This window comes from Mangifera indica, chromosome 8 (assembly GCF_011075055.1).
Source record: "Mangifera indica cultivar Alphonso chromosome 8, CATAS_Mindica_2.1, whole genome shotgun sequence".
Lineage (NCBI taxonomy): Eukaryota > Viridiplantae > Streptophyta > Magnoliopsida > Sapindales > Anacardiaceae > Mangifera > Mangifera indica.
This window is the reverse complement of record NC_058144.1, coordinates 3143854-3166786: the sequence shown is the minus strand read 5'-3', so window position 1 is coordinate 3166786 and position 22933 is coordinate 3143854. Positions and strand designations below refer to the sequence as shown.

The 22933-nt window shown below is 35.7% G+C and overlaps 5 protein-coding genes across 8 annotated transcripts; 2 read left to right on the top strand and 3 right to left on the bottom strand.

Annotated features, from left to right (window-relative positions):
* Positions 1-1204: 1204 nt before the first annotated feature.
* LOC123223390 (two-component response regulator ARR2-like) lies at positions 1205-3322 on the top strand. The gene is made up of 6 exons (XM_044646554.1): positions 1205-1367; positions 1724-1879; positions 1961-2299; positions 2369-2454; positions 2554-3045; positions 3146-3322. Exons 1-5 carry the CDS (start codon positions 1205-1207, stop codon positions 3043-3045), a joined length of 1236 nt encoding a protein of 411 aa, XP_044502489.1. The 3' UTR covers positions 3146-3322.
* Positions 3323-3564: 242 nt separating this feature from the next.
* Positions 3565-5804, bottom strand: LOC123224548 (COBRA-like protein 7). The gene is made up of 2 exons (XM_044648272.1): positions 5219-5804; positions 3565-5047 (listed from the first exon to the last, which is right to left on the bottom strand). The coding sequence occupies exons 1-2, from the start codon at positions 5742-5744 to the stop codon at positions 3633-3635; spliced, it is 1941 nt and encodes a 646-aa protein (XP_044504207.1). The 5' UTR covers positions 5745-5804; the 3' UTR covers positions 3565-3632.
* A 3589-nt stretch (positions 5805-9393) lies between these two features.
* On the bottom strand, positions 9394-12899 carry LOC123222690 (probable galacturonosyltransferase-like 7). Of its 3 annotated transcripts, none has more exons than XM_044645594.1 (2): positions 11311-12899; positions 9394-9718 (listed from the first exon to the last, which is right to left on the bottom strand). In XM_044645594.1, exon 1 carries the CDS (start codon positions 12416-12418, stop codon positions 11345-11347), a length of 1074 nt encoding a protein of 357 aa, XP_044501529.1. In that variant the 5' UTR covers positions 12419-12899; the 3' UTR covers positions 9394-9718; positions 11311-11344. The 3 variants fall into 3 exon arrangements, with proteins under 3 accessions (XP_044501529.1, XP_044501528.1, XP_044501527.1); XM_044645593.1 differs by having other exon boundaries at positions 9394-9708; positions 11311-12897; XM_044645592.1 differs by having other exon boundaries at positions 9394-9713; positions 11311-12894.
* A 3424-nt stretch (positions 12900-16323) lies between these two features.
* On the top strand, positions 16324-19354 carry LOC123223380. The gene is made up of 6 exons (XM_044646540.1): positions 16324-17143; positions 17239-17379; positions 17464-17919; positions 17998-18357; positions 18446-18679; positions 18767-19354. The coding sequence occupies exons 1-6, from the start codon at positions 16706-16708 to the stop codon at positions 19163-19165; spliced, it is 2028 nt and encodes a 675-aa protein (XP_044502475.1). The 5' UTR covers positions 16324-16705; the 3' UTR covers positions 19166-19354.
* A 942-nt stretch (positions 19355-20296) lies between these two features.
* On the bottom strand, positions 20297-22331 carry LOC123224517. Of its 2 annotated transcripts, none has more exons than XM_044648207.1 (3): positions 21190-22331; positions 20585-21104; positions 20297-20491 (listed from the first exon to the last, which is right to left on the bottom strand). In XM_044648207.1, exon 1 carries the CDS (start codon positions 22264-22266, stop codon positions 21523-21525), a length of 744 nt encoding a protein of 247 aa, XP_044504142.1. In that variant the 5' UTR covers positions 22267-22331; the 3' UTR covers positions 20297-20491; positions 20585-21104; positions 21190-21522. The 2 variants fall into 2 exon arrangements, with proteins under 2 accessions (XP_044504142.1, XP_044504140.1); XM_044648205.1 differs by having other exon boundaries at positions 21190-22329.
* Positions 22332-22933: the final 602 nt, after the last annotated feature.

The following is a 22933-nucleotide window of genomic DNA, read 5'->3' as shown; positions in this document are numbered from 1 at the left end:
AATAACATATAATAAATTAGTAATACATCATTGTTTATATATAAGTTTTATTGTTTCATACTACATCTAGAGGTGAATACAAGTTAAGCTAAGTTTGAGTTTGAATCTGTTCCGAGTCTAATTTGGTTTGAAAGAAGGCTTAAGTTCAATGAGCTTTTTTCAAACCAGCTTTTGTTTGGCTCGGTACAAGGGGAATTGGGTTTAAATTTGACTACAATATTGGATTGAGTTTGATAAAAAGTAATTGAATTAAAATCGATCAAAAAGTTATTTTGACATATTCAAATTGAGTTCTTCTAGGTTCATGAGTTTAGTGGATTAAATATCCTTTAAGCTCAGAGTTTAAGTTTAGCGGAATGAATTACTTAGGTTTAAGCTTAAGCCTGACGTTGTCTTAAGTTTGCTTTTGAGTTGGATTGAATTGACAGCTGAATTCAGCCTTAACTATATCTATCAAGGGTTGCAACTGGATGCTTAAATCATTAGGTTAAACTTTAAATTATCCGTCACAGAAGGAGCGGGCTGAAGTAAATGAGGCGTTTTGTTTTGTATTTTCTAATCATCATAATCTTTAATTGAAGGAACTCACCAATTTAAAATTTTATATTAAATGAAATTAGACTGAAATTTGTTCTCTCAGCAAACCTGGAACGGGAAATATATCTGACTCTGCCTAAAATAACGTAGCATGGGACTTGTGCTTAGATTGAAGGTGACATTCGACACCTCCCCATGCAATCGAAAAAGCCTCCTCTCTCATTAATTATATTTCTATCTCAACACACGAAGGATTTATGAAAAGATAAATGACTTGTTCAAAAATTGAACAGATTTTGATTGGTTCAAAAATTAAATTTAAAAAAGTAATTTGGATAAAATTATTTTTAATTATGTTAAAAAAAAAAAGGAAATACAACTGCAGTCCTGTACTCCTATTTTATTGGGAGAAGCATTATAAATAGAACAATGTGAATTCCACGTAATTTTTGTTGTGGAGGCGGCCCCGGATTATACTGCTAGCTTATCGTTAACAGCAAGTGCCAGAGGAAGGGTTATTAGGAAAGAGAGAACAGAAGAGGAAAATAGGTGAAAAGGGAAAGGAAAAAATGATCTTGGTGCGATTCCCTTACTATTTTAGTGAAATTTTGATGAATATAAATGTATAATCTTTTAGACTTTGACTTGTTTCCTCTTCTTTTTCCCGATGGCAACTGCTGCTAACGAAAACAATGAAAATCCAATACCCAGTTGTTTAGGAAGCTGCAGTAATTATGATGAATTTATGGCTGCCTTCAGGGTTCTTGTTGTTGAAGACGATCCCACTTGTCTTTTTATAATCAAAACTATGCTCCAGAAACTATACCAAGGTTTGTTAATTTAATTACTTCCAATTTCTGCATATTTTATCTTCTTTAATGCGTAGAATTTATCATAAACCCATCAAGATTCCAGAATGCTAAGTGATTTATGAATGTTCATTGAATATGCTAAGGCAGAGTCCTTATTACAGTTTCTAGGATGGAAAACTGAAGGTGCTATTAGATTCAGAAAAGCCTTATTAATTAAATGCAAGGCATTTGTTCTTATTTGGGCTTGAGGAAGAAGAAATATCAATGCACTAGAGAGACTGATTTGCTAGTTTTTATGTTCATCATTTTATCCTTTCATTGAAATCGGTTCAATGGTAAAATAATCTGGCATTGTGTGATTCTGTCTGCTGAAGTTACCGCATGTCGTCGAGCAAAGGATGCTTTATCTATGCTTCGGGAGGATAAAAACAGGTTTGATATTATCATAAGTAATTTGCGGATGCCAGAGATTGACGGCTTCAAGCTCCTTGAGATTCTTCAGTTGGAGTCCGTGGATTTGCCTGTTGTTAGTAAGTGTACAATCTATTAATTCTTTCACCTTCTACTAAATCATTATTCATCTGCTTATATAATGAATTATGTATATGCAGTGATATCGGCAGAAGATGGAAAAGAAATTGTTCTCAAGGGTATCATCCAGGGCGCCTGTGATTATCTGGTGAAGCCTGTTTCCATGGAGAGAATAAAAGTCATATGGCAACATGTTATCCGCAAAAAATATACTCGGTTTAAAGAACTAAAGCAACCCAGAAATGCAGACAATGAACTTCTACAAATTGAAGGAAACAGTCAATCATTGAAAAGAAGATTAAATGACGATCAAGAAGACGAGGCCTTAGAGGTCACCGGCGGAAAGAAGCCACGGGTAACTTGGACACAGGAGCTGCATCAGAAGTTTGTCACTGCTGTGAATCAACTGGGCCGTGATAGTATGAACTTTATCATATTTTGGGCTCTCTTTTTTACTTTGTTCTTCTAACGACTCAATATTAATGCAGGGGCTGTTCCTAAGAGAATCTTGGAACGCATGAAAGAGATGAATGTTTCTGGTCTCACTAGAGAAAATGTGGCTAGTCACCTTCAGGTAATCGTTGGAGTAAACAATGAACCACATTTTATCTTAATAATATTACTATTTTTATGCCGATTGAATAAACTGAAGAATATCGTTGCCTTATGACAGAAATACCGTTTGCATCTTCAAAGGCTAACAGAATCTCCACATGAGATTGGGCAATCCCGAGCCTACATTGATCCTGGCAAATCAATTTTTGGGCATTCTTCTTTAGTAACTCCAATTTCGGTGGTGCCAAGTGTTGCCATCCCAGAAGCCACTGGATTTGACTCCAGAGGAGTTGGCTTGCCTTACGTTGATCAAAGGAACCTCTATGACTCCAGAAGTCCTGAATCAAGTTTTTATTCTGTAACTGATTTGTCTATTAATAATTATCCTTCTAGGAGTACTGCTGCAGTAATGGCTCCATATATAAATTTATTGTCCCCAGCTGAGGAACTTGAATATATGCATCTGACAGACACTGCTCAGACTTCTACAAACTCATCAATGGTTGAGTTTAAGGGTGAAAATATGTGCCAGTTTATGCCTGATCAGTCTTTACTTCCTATTGGGTACTATGACGATCAAGAAGCCACCTTGAACGGTCCACTTTTGTAGGTTAGTTTCTCCTACTTATAGAAACTCCATAATAATTTTTTAATGAATCTGGATCATGATATTTCATAATAAGTGATCATTAATTGTTTTATTTTTTCAGAAAGGCATGTGCTAGCTGAGATTGACTCCCAACTAATTCTTCTCTGTTAGAGGCATCCCACCACCCAGTCTTCTTGAATCTTCATTTCGCGTATGGTTCTTTCTTTTCTTCTTTAATCCTGAAAGAACTTCCGAGAATTGAATCTTGAATCTGTTATTGGGATTTAGAATCCCTGAAAACTTATGGGACCTGCCAGTTTTGCTAAACTGCGACTAATTCAAATTTTATGCTTTGGATTATTTTGACTATAGCTTATCGGTACGCTTGCAGACTGTTTATTCTAAACCTCTTTTTTTTTTTTTTCTTTGGTATATTACATAAATGGATAACAACATAAAACTCCCCATCAATACCTCAAAACACAGGAACAACGCAAACCTCATGGAGGTTCTGAAATAATCACACAACTAAATGGCAAAACGTACAGTTACAACACTAAAATGAATTTAAGAATTTTGAGCAGCTAGAAGAATACTCAACAAGGAAGTCAGTGCATTAACAAGAAAGCTAGAACAGTTACAAGGTGAAAAAGTGTATTAGCAGAATTCTCCTTATTGCCACTGATTGGAAGCAGTGTGGGGAGTGCACATTCCTCGCCGTTAAAGATTACTTTTGTTGGAAATCCATCTCCTTTAGCCACATGAATATTAGGGGTTGTCTTCTTTGTAAATGAAATTACTGACTGCTGCTTTCCAGGAAGCCGTGGATTTTTTTTCGGGTTGGCACCATCCGTTTCTGCTACTAGATAATTCGAGCCTGGAAAACCCTGGAAGAATATTGTATTTTTGGAACCAGGCAGCACACTGCCATTGATAGAATAAACTCCTTCTAAACCTGACACTGCCTTATCTAACTGAACCGCAGCGAACCAGTCAGGAAAATCAGTTTCACCCCAGTTAAAAAAAGTAATCCTTGCAGTCCAGCCATCACTGTGATCTGATAATAAATGCCAGTTGATGCTAACTCCACAGTTATCCCCACAGGGTAGTTGACTAGGAACACTAAAACCTTTCGTCTTATACCACTCCAAAGTTTCGATTGTACGATTCTCGAAGGGAACAAGAAGAATATCAGGCCGTACAAGAAGAGCTGCGTCAGTAACACTGCATGTTTGACTAGAATTGTTTTTGCAGCCACAGGCGCATGTGCCACATGGAATGGCAGAATCATTAAAGAAGGCTGAAAACGATACACAACATCTTGGACTTGTCACTCTTGCCACTGTTCCCTGCTTGGGCTGTGTAATGTTGCAAACCACTTTCCAACTAGCAATTGCTGTTGATTCTGTAGGTAACCCGCTTGAATCCGGGAATCTACTTGGAAACACTTGAACAGGAGACTCACACTGATAATCCGGATTTAGTGTGCCATTGATCTTCCAGTTCTGGGGAGGAAAAAGCTCAGTTCTGTTGAGGTCTGGTGGCATTTTGTAAACTTGCATCAGGAAAATTGAGGTAGATTTGCTAGGATCCACATTACTAGGCAGAATTGTCCCGTTTCGACAACAGAAGGGAACTTTCCCAATAGTTGTATCATTTGCTCTTGTTGGAGGCAGGTCAATAATTATAGGCCTTCTTTCACAATTCAATGCTGTTGAAAAATCCAGATCCTGATAATACCGACCTTGCGGTCCATAGATGCATTCTGATGTGTCAACAACGAGAGGGTATGCTCCTTTCATAGCATAGATAAATTCTTCTCTCATCCACTCCCAGCTTAGTTGCCAATTATCAAGGCGCCTGAGAGGGTTATAATTGGAGATTGAAACTTGTGCCCAGTAATTTGTGTCATACGACCTGATCACATCATACATTATGACAAGATCCCCAGCTTGGTCTTCCACTGTGATGTTTGTTTTAAAACCTGGATCTTTGATGCAGCATACGTTCATCTGATTGTTCCCTACAAAACCGCAAACTTTGAATTCATATTTCTCTTCAACTATCATTCTTTTGATGTTGTTACTGAAAATTGTTCTTCATGACATTAATCAGAAGTGGCAAAAGACCTGAAAGTAATTTCTTCATGAAGAGTAAACAATTAAAAGAATTAGCATAAGTAAAACTACGTTACCTTCAAAGGTGGGAATGAGACATCTATAACCATCATTAGCAAGAGAGATATTACCGGGCATGGGAACATTCGGAGCTCCAACACCAAACTGAGTACCCACCAATCGGATTTGAACCTCCATCTGGCTTAAATCCCCAGCCGTTTCAACAGCAGACTTAAGGTCACTCTTTGGGAAGCCGGAAAAAACAGTGCCGTTACCAACAAAAGCAGGAAGAGACGACCCGTCAGCTAATACAGCATTAGTTGCAGAAACCAAAACCTCTTCATGTTGAAACCCAACAAAAACTCTCCATGACCTAAGTTCATCGAGGCCGTTGTTGAGAATGGTCAGCGTGGACTCGAACCTGTAAGGCTGGTTGGGTGGGTTAATTGGTGGAATGGGATAGCCTGAAGTGTAAGAGTAGGATAAGAATATGCCAATGCAGGTTGATGATGGTGTTGGTGAATCTACTGGTTGAGCGTCGGCAGAATTGAAAGAAATTGAGATTGTGCTGAAGAAAATGATGCACAAAAAATTAAGAGACATGGTTTCATCAAAAGAGTAGTTTGGAATGGAGATTATGTGCGTAAAAGAAGAACTGTGAAGAAGAAAGCTTTGCATTAGCAGTTAAATAAAATGGAAATGGGTTGAGTTTGTTTTGACGTGCCGGCTTTGTTTGTTGTTGCATTTCATGCATGGGAAGCAGTCTAAAGAGAACGGGTCCTGTTTCGACATGTACACCTTCTCCGTAGATTTTTTTTTTCTAAGTTGCCAATAGTGTTCTGCATAAGAGATTGAACGGCCTGCAGGCTGCAAGTGCTAGGCAGCTTGCATGAGTACCGTTTTAACATGTCGATAACATGAGGCAATCGGGAAGATTATTTTGAGTGACATCATGCATGTCTCTTTCATGGTGCCTTGAAGGGCTGCCAAAGTTGCCTTGCCTCCACTTTTTGTTTTGAAATTGAAACTAGCTCTTATCATTAGTGGTGGATTCAAATTGAGTCACATTTAAGTTTAGATTAACTTAAGTTATGCTTAACTTGAAAGAGTTAAATTCAAGTTTAAGCTCGAGTTTAATTAAATCTCCTTATAAATTTAAGTTTGACTTAGTTTACGATAAATTGAACTCAAGTTTAAGTATAATATCAAACGAGTTTAATTCAAACTCAACTCAGTACTATAATCAAGTCAAACTAAATCAAAACGAAATCATTTTAATTTATACTAATCAAAATGTATGGTATTATTTTAACCAATTTAAATTGAATTTTATCATGCTTGTAAATTTGACAAGTTAAACATCTTTCAGACTTAACTCAAACTTAAACAATACAAAATTTTTAAACTTAAACTCGAGCTTGAGCTTATTTTAAGCTTGTTTAAGAAGAACTAATAATTAAACTCATGTTAAGTCAACTTGAGCCCATCCCCATTTATCATTATCAAACAAACTTGATTATCCTTTCAATTGAAAATGTTTTTATTTTGACTACACCCATTATCATTATTTAACCTAACCTAAAATTTTGTATAATTTATGATAGTGATCATGAATCATAAAATAAATAATGTCTTGATATTTTCCTCCATAGTTGAATGCCTGTGTGAGTCTCCAGTTAGAAAAAGTATTACTTCAATGGACATATAAGTAGACGTACGTACTACCATCTAAAATTGTTTTGGGATATCTTCCAACAATCTTCTAATAATTCTGAATTCAAAATCTCAAATAGTTTACATGAAGTTCCAATTCCCCTGATGTCCAGGAAGCTGAAGCATCAGAATTGAGTGAAGTTTTTTTTTCTGGTACTGGCTTTGTATTCTAATATTTGGAATGCAACATCTGTGTAGGCCATTAGACGTCAAATTTTGGGGCAGTCGATTTATCCAAGGCCAGATTCTTATTCCATGTCAAAGGCAGGATCTATCAGAAACGTCTACTTGCAACCATTACACAACTTCGATAAATCTGAATATGCTGTTACGCACTATTTTATGGTACAAACCTTACAGAATCTCATACACTTCCTCAAGCATTCAATGATAATCACCAGAAAATAGCCAAACGAACAAAATCCAAATTTAGCACCTGTCATGTCCTATTTGTTGGGTTCATCTTGTGGGTTATGCAGTCGGTGGTTCCTATGAATTCTCAAGTCTCAACAGCTCTCTCCTGGGTCACTGGGTGGACAAGGGCACCCCACGGAATCTATTTCTCCGTCTTTTGTACTGCCACATCATTGTAAACTTAAAGATTTCTATCCTTTTCGCACATTCATGTGTCACAAGTCATCCATAGCCCACACATATAGTTAACAATCGACTTCTTTCGAACTTGGCCATTCCTGTCACAAAATTTATGGAAGGAAAATGTTTGGCAAGGCGCCATAGATTGTGATCGGGTCCCCTCATGGTCACAGTTAGAATCGGCAAGCCAATGCTTTTGAGCGGTCCTGTCCACCTTGATGAGGACGACGATTAGTAAATGCTGTGGGGCTGATATGTTGAATGTTGCTGATCTCTTTCACTGAACCTTCCTACCCAGCCGTAGCCCACAAACTCTAAAACCTCCATAATTTCATTTGTCAGCTACCAATATGATATGAATATCTATCAGTGTTACCATCACTTCCCTGATCCTCACAAGTGCCTGGTATTTCTTTCTGACTGAATACTTTGTTTTGATGCTTACAACTTTCGGCTGCCAAACTAGAATCACGATTATAAAATTGTTCATAATGATCTGAATTTTTGAGGATTTCATAACATTTATATACAAAATTCTTCGTTACTTTGATGCAACAGTGCACATTTGGACCCAAAACTGAGATTACCATTCATTTGCAATGGCACCATATCTTATTTGGGTTCACATTAGGGAGACCGGGCCAGTTTGTAAATGTGAACAAAATGTTGAGAAAGAAAATGTGGTGGACCATAGACGGTTGATGGTCCCCTGACAGATCAACCCAAGAGGCAAGCCCTGCTTCTAGCTGTAAAGTTTCTTCAACTCCAAACTTCTCTTTCCAGTTCCACTACATATGTGATTGCCCCTTTCCTTCATTTGTTCTTTTCCTCACATGCCACAACAAAGACTGGCTGATGTTTTTAGACCAAAATAAAGATGCCTCAAGCTTCTGTCACCATCAGACTCGCTACTACAACTATAAATCCTTGGTCAGTAAGGTGGACACAAGCTATGGAGTTCATACCAGAAATTATCTTCATATTTGTTTATGAGCACATGCAATAGAAAAGGACAAATATTCATAAGAAAGAAAAAGAAAACAAAACCAATCTTCAAAAACACCCATGTTTACAAATTTTTTTACTACTTCAGAAGAAAGGTTGTCCAGAAAGCATTATAGTCAGATGAAATATGCTGAGTCTAAAGCTAGTTTGAGTTCGATTAGAATACTTTCTCAATTTGTGAGACAAATTTTAATGCAATGATGTCTATGAAATCGAGCTAAACATCTTTACGAGCCCAATTTGACTAAGATCACATCCAATCCAAGCCTAGGCAGTCCATCAAGAGCAATAAATTGTGTCTCAAGGACAAATTTCTTATGGTTCTAATTATATAACAGTTGCCATACCATTTACCACATTCATAGATGGACCCAAAATTTATTGGATTGCGATGTCTTATGGTACTACTCCAGCGACTATCAACACAGTAATGGCTCTTTACACCTTTTTTGGCAGTTTTATGGAAGCAGCATGTCTGCAGGTGCTATTATTAATTTAGCTCGAATTAAATTTAAATGAAAAAAAAATTCCATTTCACATACCAACCCGCAATTCCTTCCTCATGAATAACCTACCTTATGGGAAAAAAAAAAGGAATTTTCAAAAATTTAAAATAATCTCTTACTCTTATGTACCTATATGTCATATTTAAATTATTAATCATAAATATTTGGAATTTAAGCCATTAACAAATTCGATTCAACAATAAAATAAGGAAAATAAGAGTTTCAATTCAACCAATTAGCTCTGTTCGCTATTCTCTTTTCTTCCGACTCCATAAGTGTGTTTTACTTTTAACTGTCTAAATGAATTTGCCTAAACCAACATATATTCTCTTATCCGCATGATTCTGAAGTTGTAAGTGAAAGGCAGGGGTAGGGTGCAGTGCAATTGTTTGTTTAACATAAAATCAAAATAAATTAATGTAAAGATACATGAATAGATAAACAACTCGATTTTATTGTAGCAAAATTGTCAATTTTTTTTTACGCATAATCCATTAGCTGTAGGGCACTAAGACTAACATTTACTCTCTCCATCCAAAAAACCAATGAACAAAAAGAATTACCCACTTCTATCCACCTTCAACGCATCAGATCAATTTGTTAACTCCACAGTTCAATCTCCATGTATAACAGTTGATTATACAAAAGCCATACACTTGAAGTTTAGTTTCAGGCAATGCAATGCCCCTGGATCAGTCGGAAGGCCATCTCTGATCTGATGTCCACTTCTCTCCCTCTTCTAGAGCCATCTAACCTTACCAAATCATTAAAACAAGGTATTGTTAGGATCTGAATAAGATATATGAAGAGTGGGAAATAGACAAAGCTGTCAAGGTCAGATAATCTTTTATGATTTCAAAATATTAAAATTAGGTAGGAACATTGTGTTCCAATCGAGTTTAACATAAAAATAAAACAATAAAGAAAGGGAAAAGCTCAACCGTCAAGACGATTGTGGAAGAACAGAAATCCCCAAATCTTTAAGCAAGTCAAGGCTATGTGAGATCATCTCAACCATGCAGATTATAAAACAATGGCAACATGTAACCCGTTGATTCTACAAGGCTCAAGCGACTGGCCACGTGTGGTTCAGGGCAAAAAGAACCCTTCCCATCCTTTCTTTGGACACTTCTCACGCAACAATGAGATTATGGGTCCCTCGATAAATTTAATTGTTAGCCTCTCAATTCTATTATTTTCCTTTTATAACTGGTGCCATATAGCTGTACTTATAATTACTTATCTATAGAACAGAGAGTTTAATTAAAACAACTAATATTAATAAATCTAATGGAAAACGGGATTACCACCTAAATGCACAAGAGACAGTGCGAGCTAGTTCATAATTCTTCAGCCGCTGCCACCTAAGTACTAAAGACTTCCTGGACTTGGATACTATAAAAACTCATAAGCTTTTTGGATTCTTGCCATGCCTAATTGAGTTCTACAAGCAGCACCACAACCCAATTTAGAAACAAAATGCTCTGTTCTGTACTCGATTCCTTTAGGCCATCATTGACTATAGACAAACCAAAATACAGTTCAACCCACATGCCCCTCCACCTTTTTTACTTAAAAACGCCACATACTTTTGTTATTACTATATTGTTTATTCACTTTTTCTTAAATCTTACTAACGTTCTAGTAGAAATGGGATACAAAAGCGTAAGTAAAAATCTACAGGGCTACATCTTTAAGGTCCCTACCAAATGCTGTACAACAATACCAAATGGCCCCATCAGGTACCATTCTGTAGAAAAATGAAAGGAGGAAAATGATCCATTGCCTTCTCCGCACTAAGTCGGCCAAGGGCATTCGAAAAATAAATATAAAAAGAAGATGATAACTAAAAGAAAATTGAAAAATTCTCCACAAACAAACAGTACCGACAGCCTAATAATTTATATTTGCCAGTTGCCTATTTGCTAATCACAATTTACAACGGCATATTAGAAAAGCATTCCACTTTAATGCCACCACACCCACGTGTAGTGCTGCCAGCCTGCCACCATGGGAGGCTTAGCTTTTCTATCTCTGGTTTTGCTAGGATACTCATTTTTGGCCCTAATCCCAACTGTTACTCAAACTACAATCCTAATCCGAATTATATCTAAAATACACTACATGGACTCTATATACACAGAATTTATTGAATATCTTTTTCTCTTTTATTTTCAAGAGACAGAAATAATAGAATAGAATACATATCGCTGAGATATGAGCATAGAGCAAAAGTCAGAAAAGAAAAAATTTGGAGTAGAATCAAAGTAAACGAGAAAAAAGACTCCATATAAAGAAGATAAAAATAAGAAAATGCAAAGTTGAAAAAATAGCCTTTGAATGAAATTTACCAGCATGTGCCACCAAGAAAAAGAGGATGCTGATTCAATGTGAGTGGCCGTACAAATCATATGGTGCCCATAATGTATCAAGGGGGCAATGTCGCTTAGAGTCAAGCCTAATCCAAGGCTTTCCGCTACCGGACCAATGTAGTAAGCTAACGGGACCAGGATGTAGGTCACGACAGCTGCCACGCACATTATCTCCACCCAAACCATGCTGGTTCCACCTGTGTTCAATCGGCGCCACGTTTCCGGCGAAAACCAAAAGAAACGGCGGCAGTGAGCCGAGTTCATAGATCCTGTCACTCTTCTGGATCTCCATCCACCTCTCGATTCTTTTGGTGTACCCAGCCTGTCTCCACTTTACCAGATCTATAACCACCACTCCGGTGTTAAAGTAACAAGGTCTTCTTCCATAAAAAGTAGAAGAAAATCTTCTGTCACTCCAAAATGCCGCCGTGAAATATTTGGTGAAGTTCGCGTGGCAGTATTCCGGAGCACCGATTGTTTTTGAACCCAAGCTTGTTGTCCAGAGTTTTGCAATATCGTCAACAACCACTAAATCAGAGTCTAAATAAATCACTCTACCAACACATGGCTCTAGCAGATCAGCTAAATAATTTCTGGCATAATTTAAGGGCTGTTCAAGCGCTTGTCTAACAGAAGAGGAGATCATGTTTCGAACAATTTCTGGATCGAAATAATAAACCTTGAACTTCAATTGAGGGAAAGTGGATCTCACTAGGTTTTCCAGATTGGTTTCTGAGACCAAGAAGTGAAAGAAAATACTCTCTGGACACATTGAATGTTGCAAAATGGAATGAACCGCTGCGATTGAGCCACGGAGGTACTCAACATCGAGAGTAATGGCGACATGAACCAGCGAGGGATCACAAACACCGGTTCTACCGGTGATTTTGTTGGCAGTGGAGCCACATTCATCAGCATTGCGAAATATCGACGCTTTTCGAAATGAAAAAGGATTTAGTGAATCAATGGAGTACAAATGGGAGGATTTAATGGCTTCTGCAGGAGGAGACGATTGAAAAGAAAGAGATAAAACAATCAACAAGGTTGCGGCTGAAAAATATCCAGAGAATCTCAAAATAGATAGCATCTTTCCACGGTAAAATCCTCCACTCTTCTTTTTCTTCGATTTGAAATCAAATCGATCTGCTATAATGGAGGATAATCGAAGAAGCGCTTGACTTCCTTTAAGGTATGTCAGTGTTATGAATAATTCCGATAAATATATAAGAAAGATAATTTGAAAGTTCACGAATCGATCTTTTACTGGGTATCAAAACATAATTGCCGTGGGAAAGAAGCGACCTTGGAAGAGGGATAAAGTAGAAGAATCCATAATACCGAACCAGGCCGCAAAACTAGGGCCCGGCGCTACCGTCGTCCGCCGTTTAGGCGTCTACTGTCCCCTTTACTCGCACTCTCTCTTTGTGTTAAATTCTTCTTCGTGAGAGAAGGCGATAGTAGCAGAACAAAAACACGAGTGGGTACTGGAGAGACTGCCTCTTTCTTTTAATCAAAATTTTTTATTTTTTATTTTTTGTTTTCCCTAAGATTGCGTTTTCCACCATAGAAATCTACGGGAAATTAAATTTAATTCACTTTTTAGATCAATTAACGAGCAGGATAATTTGATTAATTTAGTAGCTTTTTATTATATGGTAATATACAGCAAAATATATATATATATGACAAGAGCCTTGTAGAGGGAAAGGACCAGCTGTCCTTGTCTTCTTTGACAATGACGATTGCGTCCCCGGCCCAGTACGTACTTTGTGCACACTTGGATTCTTGTACACATCACCCCTTCTCTTGACGTTTAGTACGTATTTTAACTATTTATTGTATTTGGGTCAACCTCACAATTTGGTTGATCCAGAACCAGAATCTGAGCCCAACCCGAATTATCTCCTTTTAACTGACATAAGTTTGTACTGAACTGAACCCCATGATATTAACAATCAATCTAGGATCGTTTAATTCGGATAAATAATTATCACGGTTGGATTTGACATAATAATAATATTATTTTATTTAAATAATTATTTTAAATTATTTTTATATTAATATTAAGATATTTTTTATTTTAAAATTTTAATAAAATTAATATTAATTTAATAATTTTTTAATAGTTAATACAAAATATGATAATATTATCCTGTTATATTATTTATCATATTATAATTAATAATATATTATTTAATAAATAAATAAAATAATATTAATAATAAAAATTAGTTATTTCTAAAAAATAGATTATAAAAATAATTTTTTATTGCTAAAATCAAACACTTTCTCATGTTTGCCCAATCTATAATTATGTATATTTAAATATTTAAATTATAATTAATTAAAATTGAATTTGCCCATGTGATTATTTTCACAGATTTGACAATAAATGCAATTTTTTTTAATTCTAACGTATACAATGGTTTGAACTGGTCATCCCAATTGAACTGACAAATCTGATGTGAATTTTAAAATCATGCAACGCAGACGGTAAATAGTAACAACTACTGAATCCTTTTTTTTTTTACCATGCAATTGGCTACAGTAAAGTTGCTCCCGTCATTGGGTGTATCAATTTTGGAATATATATTTATTCCCAACCGTCTCTGTCCTGCCGTACTTAACAAGGAAACAATTTTTCGAATTCTGAATTGGGATAACCCCAACTAAGGCTGGACCAAAATGGGTTGGTTTTGGGGTAAAACGAGAATGGCGTTGAGTTGAATCTATTTATTTTGAATATAACCGGAAGTTTAAGTTAACGGATCTAAATTCACTTTAAAATTAAATTAAATTTAAGTTATAAAATCTTCAGTTTAGTTTAACTTATAAATTAAATAAATAATTTAATTTAGTTTATATTTGATTTATAATTTAATTAAAATTATATTAAATAATTATTAAATAAAATCGTTTTATGAATAGGTTATGAATTTAAATTATAAATTTATGTTATATATTTGAACTATAAATTTAAATTGAATTAGAACTAAATTATTTTTATTCAAATCAAACTTAAATTATTTTTAGTGTTGGTTTAATAAATTTGAATTAAATTATTTTTTATTTAAATAAAAAAAATTAATTTGATTCTATCAATATCCACCATTAATCTAAACATGTACTCTAATTTATTTATATCAATGTCAGTCTTGACCAGCATAACTATTATATATTAAGAAAATTTTAACGGAAACCTTTAGAAAAATATTAACGGGAAATTCGCTCAATAATATAGTGCAATTAACATGATATCAAGCCAGCCAAATCCAGAACCCATGTGATATTAATCTCGGCTGCTTGAACGGTGGTCAGTATGTTTGGTACAACACCATGTTCTCCCAACTTCAAGCATGATTTGTTCTTTAAAACCAGAAATCCTTGATTAAATGCTACAGCCAAAGGTGTCGGTGCATTCTTTTAGTGTTGGATATTCTCCACAATAATAAATACCTCCTGACTCTAGCAATTATTTTAAGAGTAATATTATATATATTTTTTTTACTAATTTATCAGTAAATTAAGATAATAGTTTGTGATATGATAATATAATAATTATTTTTTTATGTTTATAATTATTTAATTATATAATATTATTTTATAATATATAGATAAATTTATATAATATTATTGTAATTTAAATTTCGCTGGAGAAGTCTGAACCAATTACAATTTATGAATTGACAATTTTGTCCTGGCATAGCGGGTGCCGCATAATCTATGGGCTATCTGATTGGCTATTCTTTGTCATTTAGCCCACATTAAACATGCAAATAAAATTGCACGAAATTCCATACTGTAAAGAAGTCTACATGTCTGAGGAAACGCAGTCAGTCAGCAGTGATGACCATCAGAAAATATCAGACGCTCAGGCTCGCCAGTTTAGTGAAATTAACGATAGTGTAGAACAGCTATCGGGTCAAGCCAATATCTTGACGCCACGTGACAATATGTCTCGTCATTTCATGGTGTGGGGTGTACGTGCACCTGCAACACAGCTGTGCATCATGATTAACTTTGTGAAGCGTGTTCCTCGGTGAGAGCACAATTGATAGGCCAGTCCGTACACCAGCCTGGCTTCCACTATCCATTTATGTGGATCAACAACTGATCCTAATCCAATTTGCCCATAAGCCCGTTTGGTTTTATGGGTTGCCCGAGCCTGTTTGACACGTAATCAATATATTTACTGTTGCCCAGCCCTAATAGTACTGTTATCGTCTTTTAATGGGTAATTAATTAAAATAGGCAAAAAATTTGCCGCTTATACGTTTTTAGGCCAGCTAACAAATGTTTTACCAAAATAAGCAAACCAATATTTTTTTACCTGTTTTACCCTTACGTTAAAAACCCTAGTAAAACATATTTTGAAAGTTTCTTTGCCGAAAACGGAAAAAAGGAGGCCGAAAGCAGCAATCTGAAAATACAGAGCAAAAATCACCGTCACCGGCGAATATTAGAGGAAAAATAGCCAAAATCTGTTCGAAGTGATAAAATATATCAACAATGGCTTCCGAGGTTAGCTACAGTTTATATTTATTTTATTTATTTGGTTGATGTAATCTCCATTGATCGGTTGAAAATAATTTATTGTGGATATTGCTTAATATTGGGATGTTATGTTATTGATTGAATGATTATGAGAATGTGCGTCGATTTACGGTGGATATAAGGGTAGTTATAATGCTTGAGACGGTGGCTAGGGTTTGCACAGTAAAACCTAGTATATTTTTTTTATATATTTGCGTTTGGAATGGTAATAGATGGCTGGAAGTATGGCCGTCGGAAGACGAACGCGACGGAAAGTTGCAGACGACGGAACCGCGCAAACCGCGCAAAGCGCGCAAACCGCGCAAACCGCGCAAACTGCGCAAAGCGCGCAAACCGCGCAAACCGCGCAAACGCAAAGCCGCGCAGACCGCGCAAACCGCGCAACGCAAACTGCGCAAACCGCGCAACGCAAACCGCGCAAAATACGTTCTGCACTGCGATTCACCTGTTTAAATTTAAATTTATTGAATCAAACTTATATCATTTCATTTCATTTTTGACGTGTTTTTTTCAGAAATTTCCTATTAATAATCAAGTTGGTGAGAGAAGATTTAATAATGCGCATGATTTTAGAGTTACTATTAATATTCGAAGTCACAAGGATACGGTACAACATATAAGAGCAAAATTAAATTTACAGCAGAAAATATTATTTAGACAATCATGTTTTGGGCATTTTTTGGATCTTGAAGTCCATGGATATAGTTCAACTTTATTACATAGTGTATTATTTCGACAAGTGAATAAGGAAGAGTTGGGAGAAGTATTTTGGTTTCGGTTAAATGGGATTGATTGTAGATTTAGTCCGATTGAGTTTGCTATGATTACTGGATTAAGGTTTAGTAAAGAATTAGATATGATTGATTACATAACTACAGATTCATTGAATTTTAAAAATAAATACTTTCGAAGTGATAAATCGGTGACTTATAAGGATTTAAGTAAAAGTTTCATGTCTAAGGTGTGGGGAAACAATGATGAAGATGCTGTCAAGATGGCTGCATTATATCTGATACATTATGGATTATTAGGAGCAGATAATCGAAAAGTAGTATCAGAACTTATATTACAGTTAGTAGATGATTGGGATAGTTTCAATAAATATCCGTGGGGGACTATGGTTTGGACGTTGACTGCAGAATCAATGAGCCGAGCAATAGAGAAACGATATGAAGAAGTTATGAATGATCATCGGGCATACGATCCAAAAATTCCAGTGCAATGTTATGCATTAATGGGATTTACAGTTGCATTTCAGGTATCATTCGTTTTAAATATTATTTATATTATTTTTTCTGTTTTGATGCTTAAGTTATTTATTTTATAAATAAATATCCTTATATTTGGGTGCAGCTATGGATATATGAAACTCTCAATAACTTAGGGGGTTTCGTAGCTTGCAAATCTACAGATAGAATTCCTCGTATGTTGAGATGGAAGACACTTGAGAGACCAGGGTGGGATCTTGTTAACTGCCTATTCGAAACTTCTCAGGTATATTAATATATTTTTTATATTAAAAATTAAGTTAATTTGTTATATATAAAAAATTGATACATTTAGTAAAATATTTATTAGGATGTTGTCACTCCTGTCTTGATTCCATCTATTGAGGAAAAGCAATCTGATTGGTTCAAAGAAGTTATGGATTATATGGGGTACACAGAAGAATCTGATGATGATCGTATGCTTATTCAATCTAGTGATGCAATCCAATCTTCTCACCCTACACGTCAAAGTATATCTGTACATAGTCCAGCAAGGTCTGAATGGACTCCACCACCAGTTACTAGGTCAGAGCATCAATCCACACATCGAACATCAATGTCTCCTCGGCAAACTACAAGGAGATCCCTTGGTGTTACACATGCTGCATCCACATCTTCTACTGGATATGTTCGTATTGAGGAAATGTTACGTGGATTCATGGAAACAGTGGAAGAACGTTTTAGACACTTTGAAGAGCGACAAACATCAATTGAAACAAAAGTTTCTGATATGCAACGTATGTTTTATGCCACCCCCGGAGATGAGGTTAGTAAAAATGCCTAAATGATTTTTTTTATATTTAAAATGAGATGATGATAATTATAATCTTTTATAATAACACAGGATGAGTCAGCTGAGGTCATTTTTGAGGTAGCACAGGATGATGATGTTTGTCCACCTGATTATAATGAGGTAGCTACTGAGTGTAGACCTACGGAAACACCACTTCAACCTCGGTCGAATACTCGAAGGACATTACGTGGAAGAATTATCAAGAAGGGGCGGGCACTACTCAGCCCTTTTACTGATCCTATGAGACCACGCCGGCCACGAGAAGGGAACCAACAAATAAATATTAATTTTGACCAATGGTTTGATAATGCTGACAATAACGACACTGCTTTGACTTATTTGCATGGGCCTTGTAAGAAGCTTGACTGGTGGGACCACATTTGCACTGAAAACAATTGGTTAACGGATGAGGTGCTTAATTCAATATATTTTTATATTTATACGATTTTATTTCTGTAAAATAAAGTAATTATAATTTATGTTTTTGACATTTTTTCAGCATATGGATAATTACTTAGTGATGTTACGTCATTCATATCCCACTGACAATTGGACATGTGTTGACACGTTTTGGGATGGTTGGTTACCACGTATTTTACAAGATCGAGAAGTGGCTGATGTTGACGACTTTCAATGGCCTCGACTATTATTAGATCCTATCGAAGGGAGCTGTCCACAGCTTATACAACAGGAAAGGGATATGAGATACGTTGCATGGGCGAAAGTTGATAAAGTATTTAAAATGTTATATTTTAGAGTATTTTATTTTAATTAAGATTATGTTATGTTATTTACTAGATTTTTGTTATTGTTTTTGCAGGTGTACATTCCTATCAATTATGATTGTCAACATTGGGCATGTGGGGAAATTGATCTCAAAGCGTGGACTTTTACCGTATACGACTCTTCAACTAGCTTCATATCTTCTACGGATAAGTTCATTAATATGATGGCACGATATCAACATCTTCCGGCTATCATTAATGCCACTAGATACTGGGAGGTTAGGGGTGATAACCCTAACTTGGAGCCATTCACGTTGATGCGATGTACTGATGTTCCACAACAAGGCAAAGCCTCTGGTGATTGTGGCGTATTCACACTTTTGATGATAGAGTATTTAGCCACCGGTCGGAAATTTGACTATACATCCTCTGATAGTATTACTTTGCGTAGGATGATCGCGGCTAAGATTTTTGCTCATGGATGCACTTGTTGATATTGTTTCTTAGTTATGTAAATTTATAGATTTTTTTGATTGTATGTGTAAATAGTACATATATTTTTATTATTCTGTTATGTTGTTTAGCATGATAGTAATTTATTGATGTTTCATATTATTCATGCTTTGCGAAAGAGTTACGTTGGATTGATTTTGAAGTGCTATTGAAGTGCATTTTCGGTTGAATTGGATGGATTGTGTGGATTAATTTTGAAGTGATTTTTGGTTAGATTGGTTGGATTGTGTGTATTGATTTTGAAGTGTATTTTTTGTTAGATTGGTTGGATTGGTTAGATTGATATTGAAGTGCAATTTTGGTTCGATTGGTTGGATTGTGTGGATTGATTTTGAAGTGCATTTTTGGTTAGATTGGTTGGATTTGTTAGATTGCTATTGAAGTGAATTTGTTGGTTGGATTGGTTAGATTGAGTTGAGTGATTTTAAAGTGTCTTTTTTGTTGGTTTGGTTAGATTGATTGGATTGATTTTAATGTGGCTTTTTGGTTGAAATGATTGGATTAAAAGTGTATTTTTTTGAATAAAATGTTAACAGGAGGAAGAAGATTTGGATAATGGTAATAATATAAGGGAGATTCTGTCAAAATTTTTTAAAAATTTAACCATTCACTTAATAATTTTAAAATTTTAAAATGGGATGTTGAAAGGTAGATTGTACTTTTTTAATTAAATGGAGTCCACAGTGCTATATATTCTTACAAAGTAAATGTTGTATCCCAGATAGGAATGTCTTTTCACTAGCATCATCAAGGATACTGAATAATTCTTGGGAAGATATAGGAAAGCTGGAAGGCCTAGCTTGAACAATATCCTACAAATATTCCAGGTATGTGGCATCCAAACAATGAGAATAAGTTATGGTGGGTCAAACAAATGGAAATACTAATAGATGCACTAAGTGGCAAAGACCAAATTGGAAAAAATTATATGCCAATATGCGTCATAATACTACCATATCTTAAATGCCCACGTTCAAAGAACATCCTAATGGAAATACTAATAGATGCAGCTGAATACAACCAAGACAAGTATAATTAAATTGTGCCAACTATAGAATTCTATAACAAAGTCATCAAACTCTTATAACAAAAGAAATCAAACTCAAAAAAGATTTTCAAAAACACCTAGTATATCTTCCCTTGGATACAAACAAAGTAAATGTTGCAAAAAATATCATTACACAACAATACAAAATAAAAACAAATCTATTGATACATCCAAACAGAAAAAATAATTTCCCTTAGTTCCCATTATCCTCAAATTGCGCTGTAGTGCCCAGTTTCCTCAAATTGCACATCCTAAACATCTGCAACAAAATAATATAAAATAAAATATTATAGACCCAAAAAAATAAAACAAAAAACCTGAAATGCAAATGTAATATATAGTAATTTGATACCTGGATGTACGCAATTATAAAGGGTTCGCACAAGTAAGTCTAGTATGCCCACGCTCGCGACACCGACTACAAACAGGTTGACGTACTTCCTCCCCCTGCGATGGTCTCCTTCTTTGTTCTGACGGTCGGCCTGAACGACGATTCTGTATTAGAGGTGGCTGGATCTCGGGAAGATTCTCCGGACGTAACCATTCAGAAGGATCTCCTAGTGGTTCAACACTCTCTCGATATACTGCTTGCCAATATTCGGTTGAATAGTATTTACTAACCCATTGATAACAATCCGAAAGATTCTGAAACCTAGCCACGGCTACAACGTGTGTACACGGAATATGTGACAATTGAAATTTCTTACAGCTACACTCCTGCGCACATAGATCCACTATAGCGATCGATTGGGCCACACCGTGGACTTCATATCGGTGCATACTTATTGGTTTGACAACCATGTTAGCTGATTTTAGGATATGACCTGCTATTTTCTCCTCAGCCCACGGAGTGAGTTTATTAGTAGAAGCCTCTGCATGATTATAAAAATATATATTATAAATGTATATTCAAACATCATACCCAAAAATGATAAAATAAAAAATCTATAAACAAACCTGACATAGTGCGCCGAGAGTAAAACCATTTCTGAATGGTAGAACGCAAAAACTCAAGTAGCATCATAACCGGTAATTTTCGTGCGTGTCGTGCTAAGGCATTAAACGACTCAGCAATATTTGTTGTCATTATATTATATCGAATACCTGGGAAATAAGCACGGGCCCAACGTCCATAGTCTATACCCTGTAAATATGCACCTGCTGAAGGATTTTCTTCATTAATCATTCGCATTGCACCCTCAAAATCTGGTAATCGATAAGCTTTCGCTGCTCGCCAAAACAACCCATCTATATGCTTTGTCTGTTTATACTTGCTTCGCATATTACCTTTTATATGGTGGTTACACCAACCGTGGTGTGCATTTGGGAATACTTCTCGCACGGAGTGAATGATAGCATGATGTTTTCATCATTATCATCATCGGCATCACCATATTCCTCATCACCACCATTATCATTATCACTTCCATTATCCCTGAAATCATCACCCCTATTATCCCAATCAGTATAACCACCATATTCTTCCTCATCTGGTTGAAAATTTTCTCTCAGAATAGTATCCATCTCATCACATCTATCTGTTGTACCCCGTAAAGGGCGTTGCTGCCTTCTTATTTCATCATGTATCATAACCTCAACCCCATCACCCTCAGGCATACCCTCTGGCTGTGTCTCAGAATATATATTATCCACAGAGTTTATTGCATCATCCATAGGTTCAGTTCGCTGTTGTTGCATATTAGTTATACCTTCTGTAGGCCTTGTAAACACTGTAAGAAATAACGGATCCCTTTTATGTGTCTTTGATAATCTCATCATAATCCGTATATCAAAATCATCCTTCAACAAATATGGTAAATCACTGTAAGTGGTCAGATTTTGCATGTAAATTTTTACACTATTGCAACTTTGATTAATGGCTAAACGAGAGCATACTGCTTCAACAAATCCATCAAACTTTATTTTTTTACTAACTGATACAAATGTTTGAACTCCACCAACATATTTCAAACTATTATCACCTCGGTTAACCCAATGTCCACCGTATCCAAGCAAATATATTAGATGACCCATATTTCTGCACAAAGAAATTGTAAAAGAGATGAGCAGACATGCAAAACGCAAAACGGAAAGGAAAAAACGCAAATCACGCAAGACGCAAACCGCGCAAACTCAAACCGCGCATATCGCGCAAACCGCGCAAACGCAAACCGCGCAAACGCAAACCGCGCAAACCGCGCAAACGCAAACCGCGCAACGCAAACCGCCGCAAAACGCATACCACGCAATTAACCAGAAATGTACTGCGATTTCCGTTTTTACTTAGATCTGGCTAATAAAACTATAGATTCTATAAATCTAAATATTTATAAAAAGATTTAAGCAGTTTAGAGTTACTGATTACAGTTTTAAACTTTTTATATTTGAGTTTTACAGTTTTCTGGATACAGATATTATTTATGTAAAAAAAAAACGAAAGAAACTTACTTGATATATGATAATGATGAATGCTAGAGAGAAAACACATAAAAATTTGTTGTCGTTGAAGTGTTGATAGAAGAATAACGTTCAGAGAGGAGACGATGGTGAAATAAGATGAAAGCTGCGCAAATTGATTAGTTATGTGAAATGAGAAAAGGGTAAAACAGGTAAAAAAATATTGGTTTGCTTATTTTGGTAAAACATTTGTTAGTTGGCCTAAAAACGTATAAGCGGCAAATTTTTTGCCTATTTTAATTAA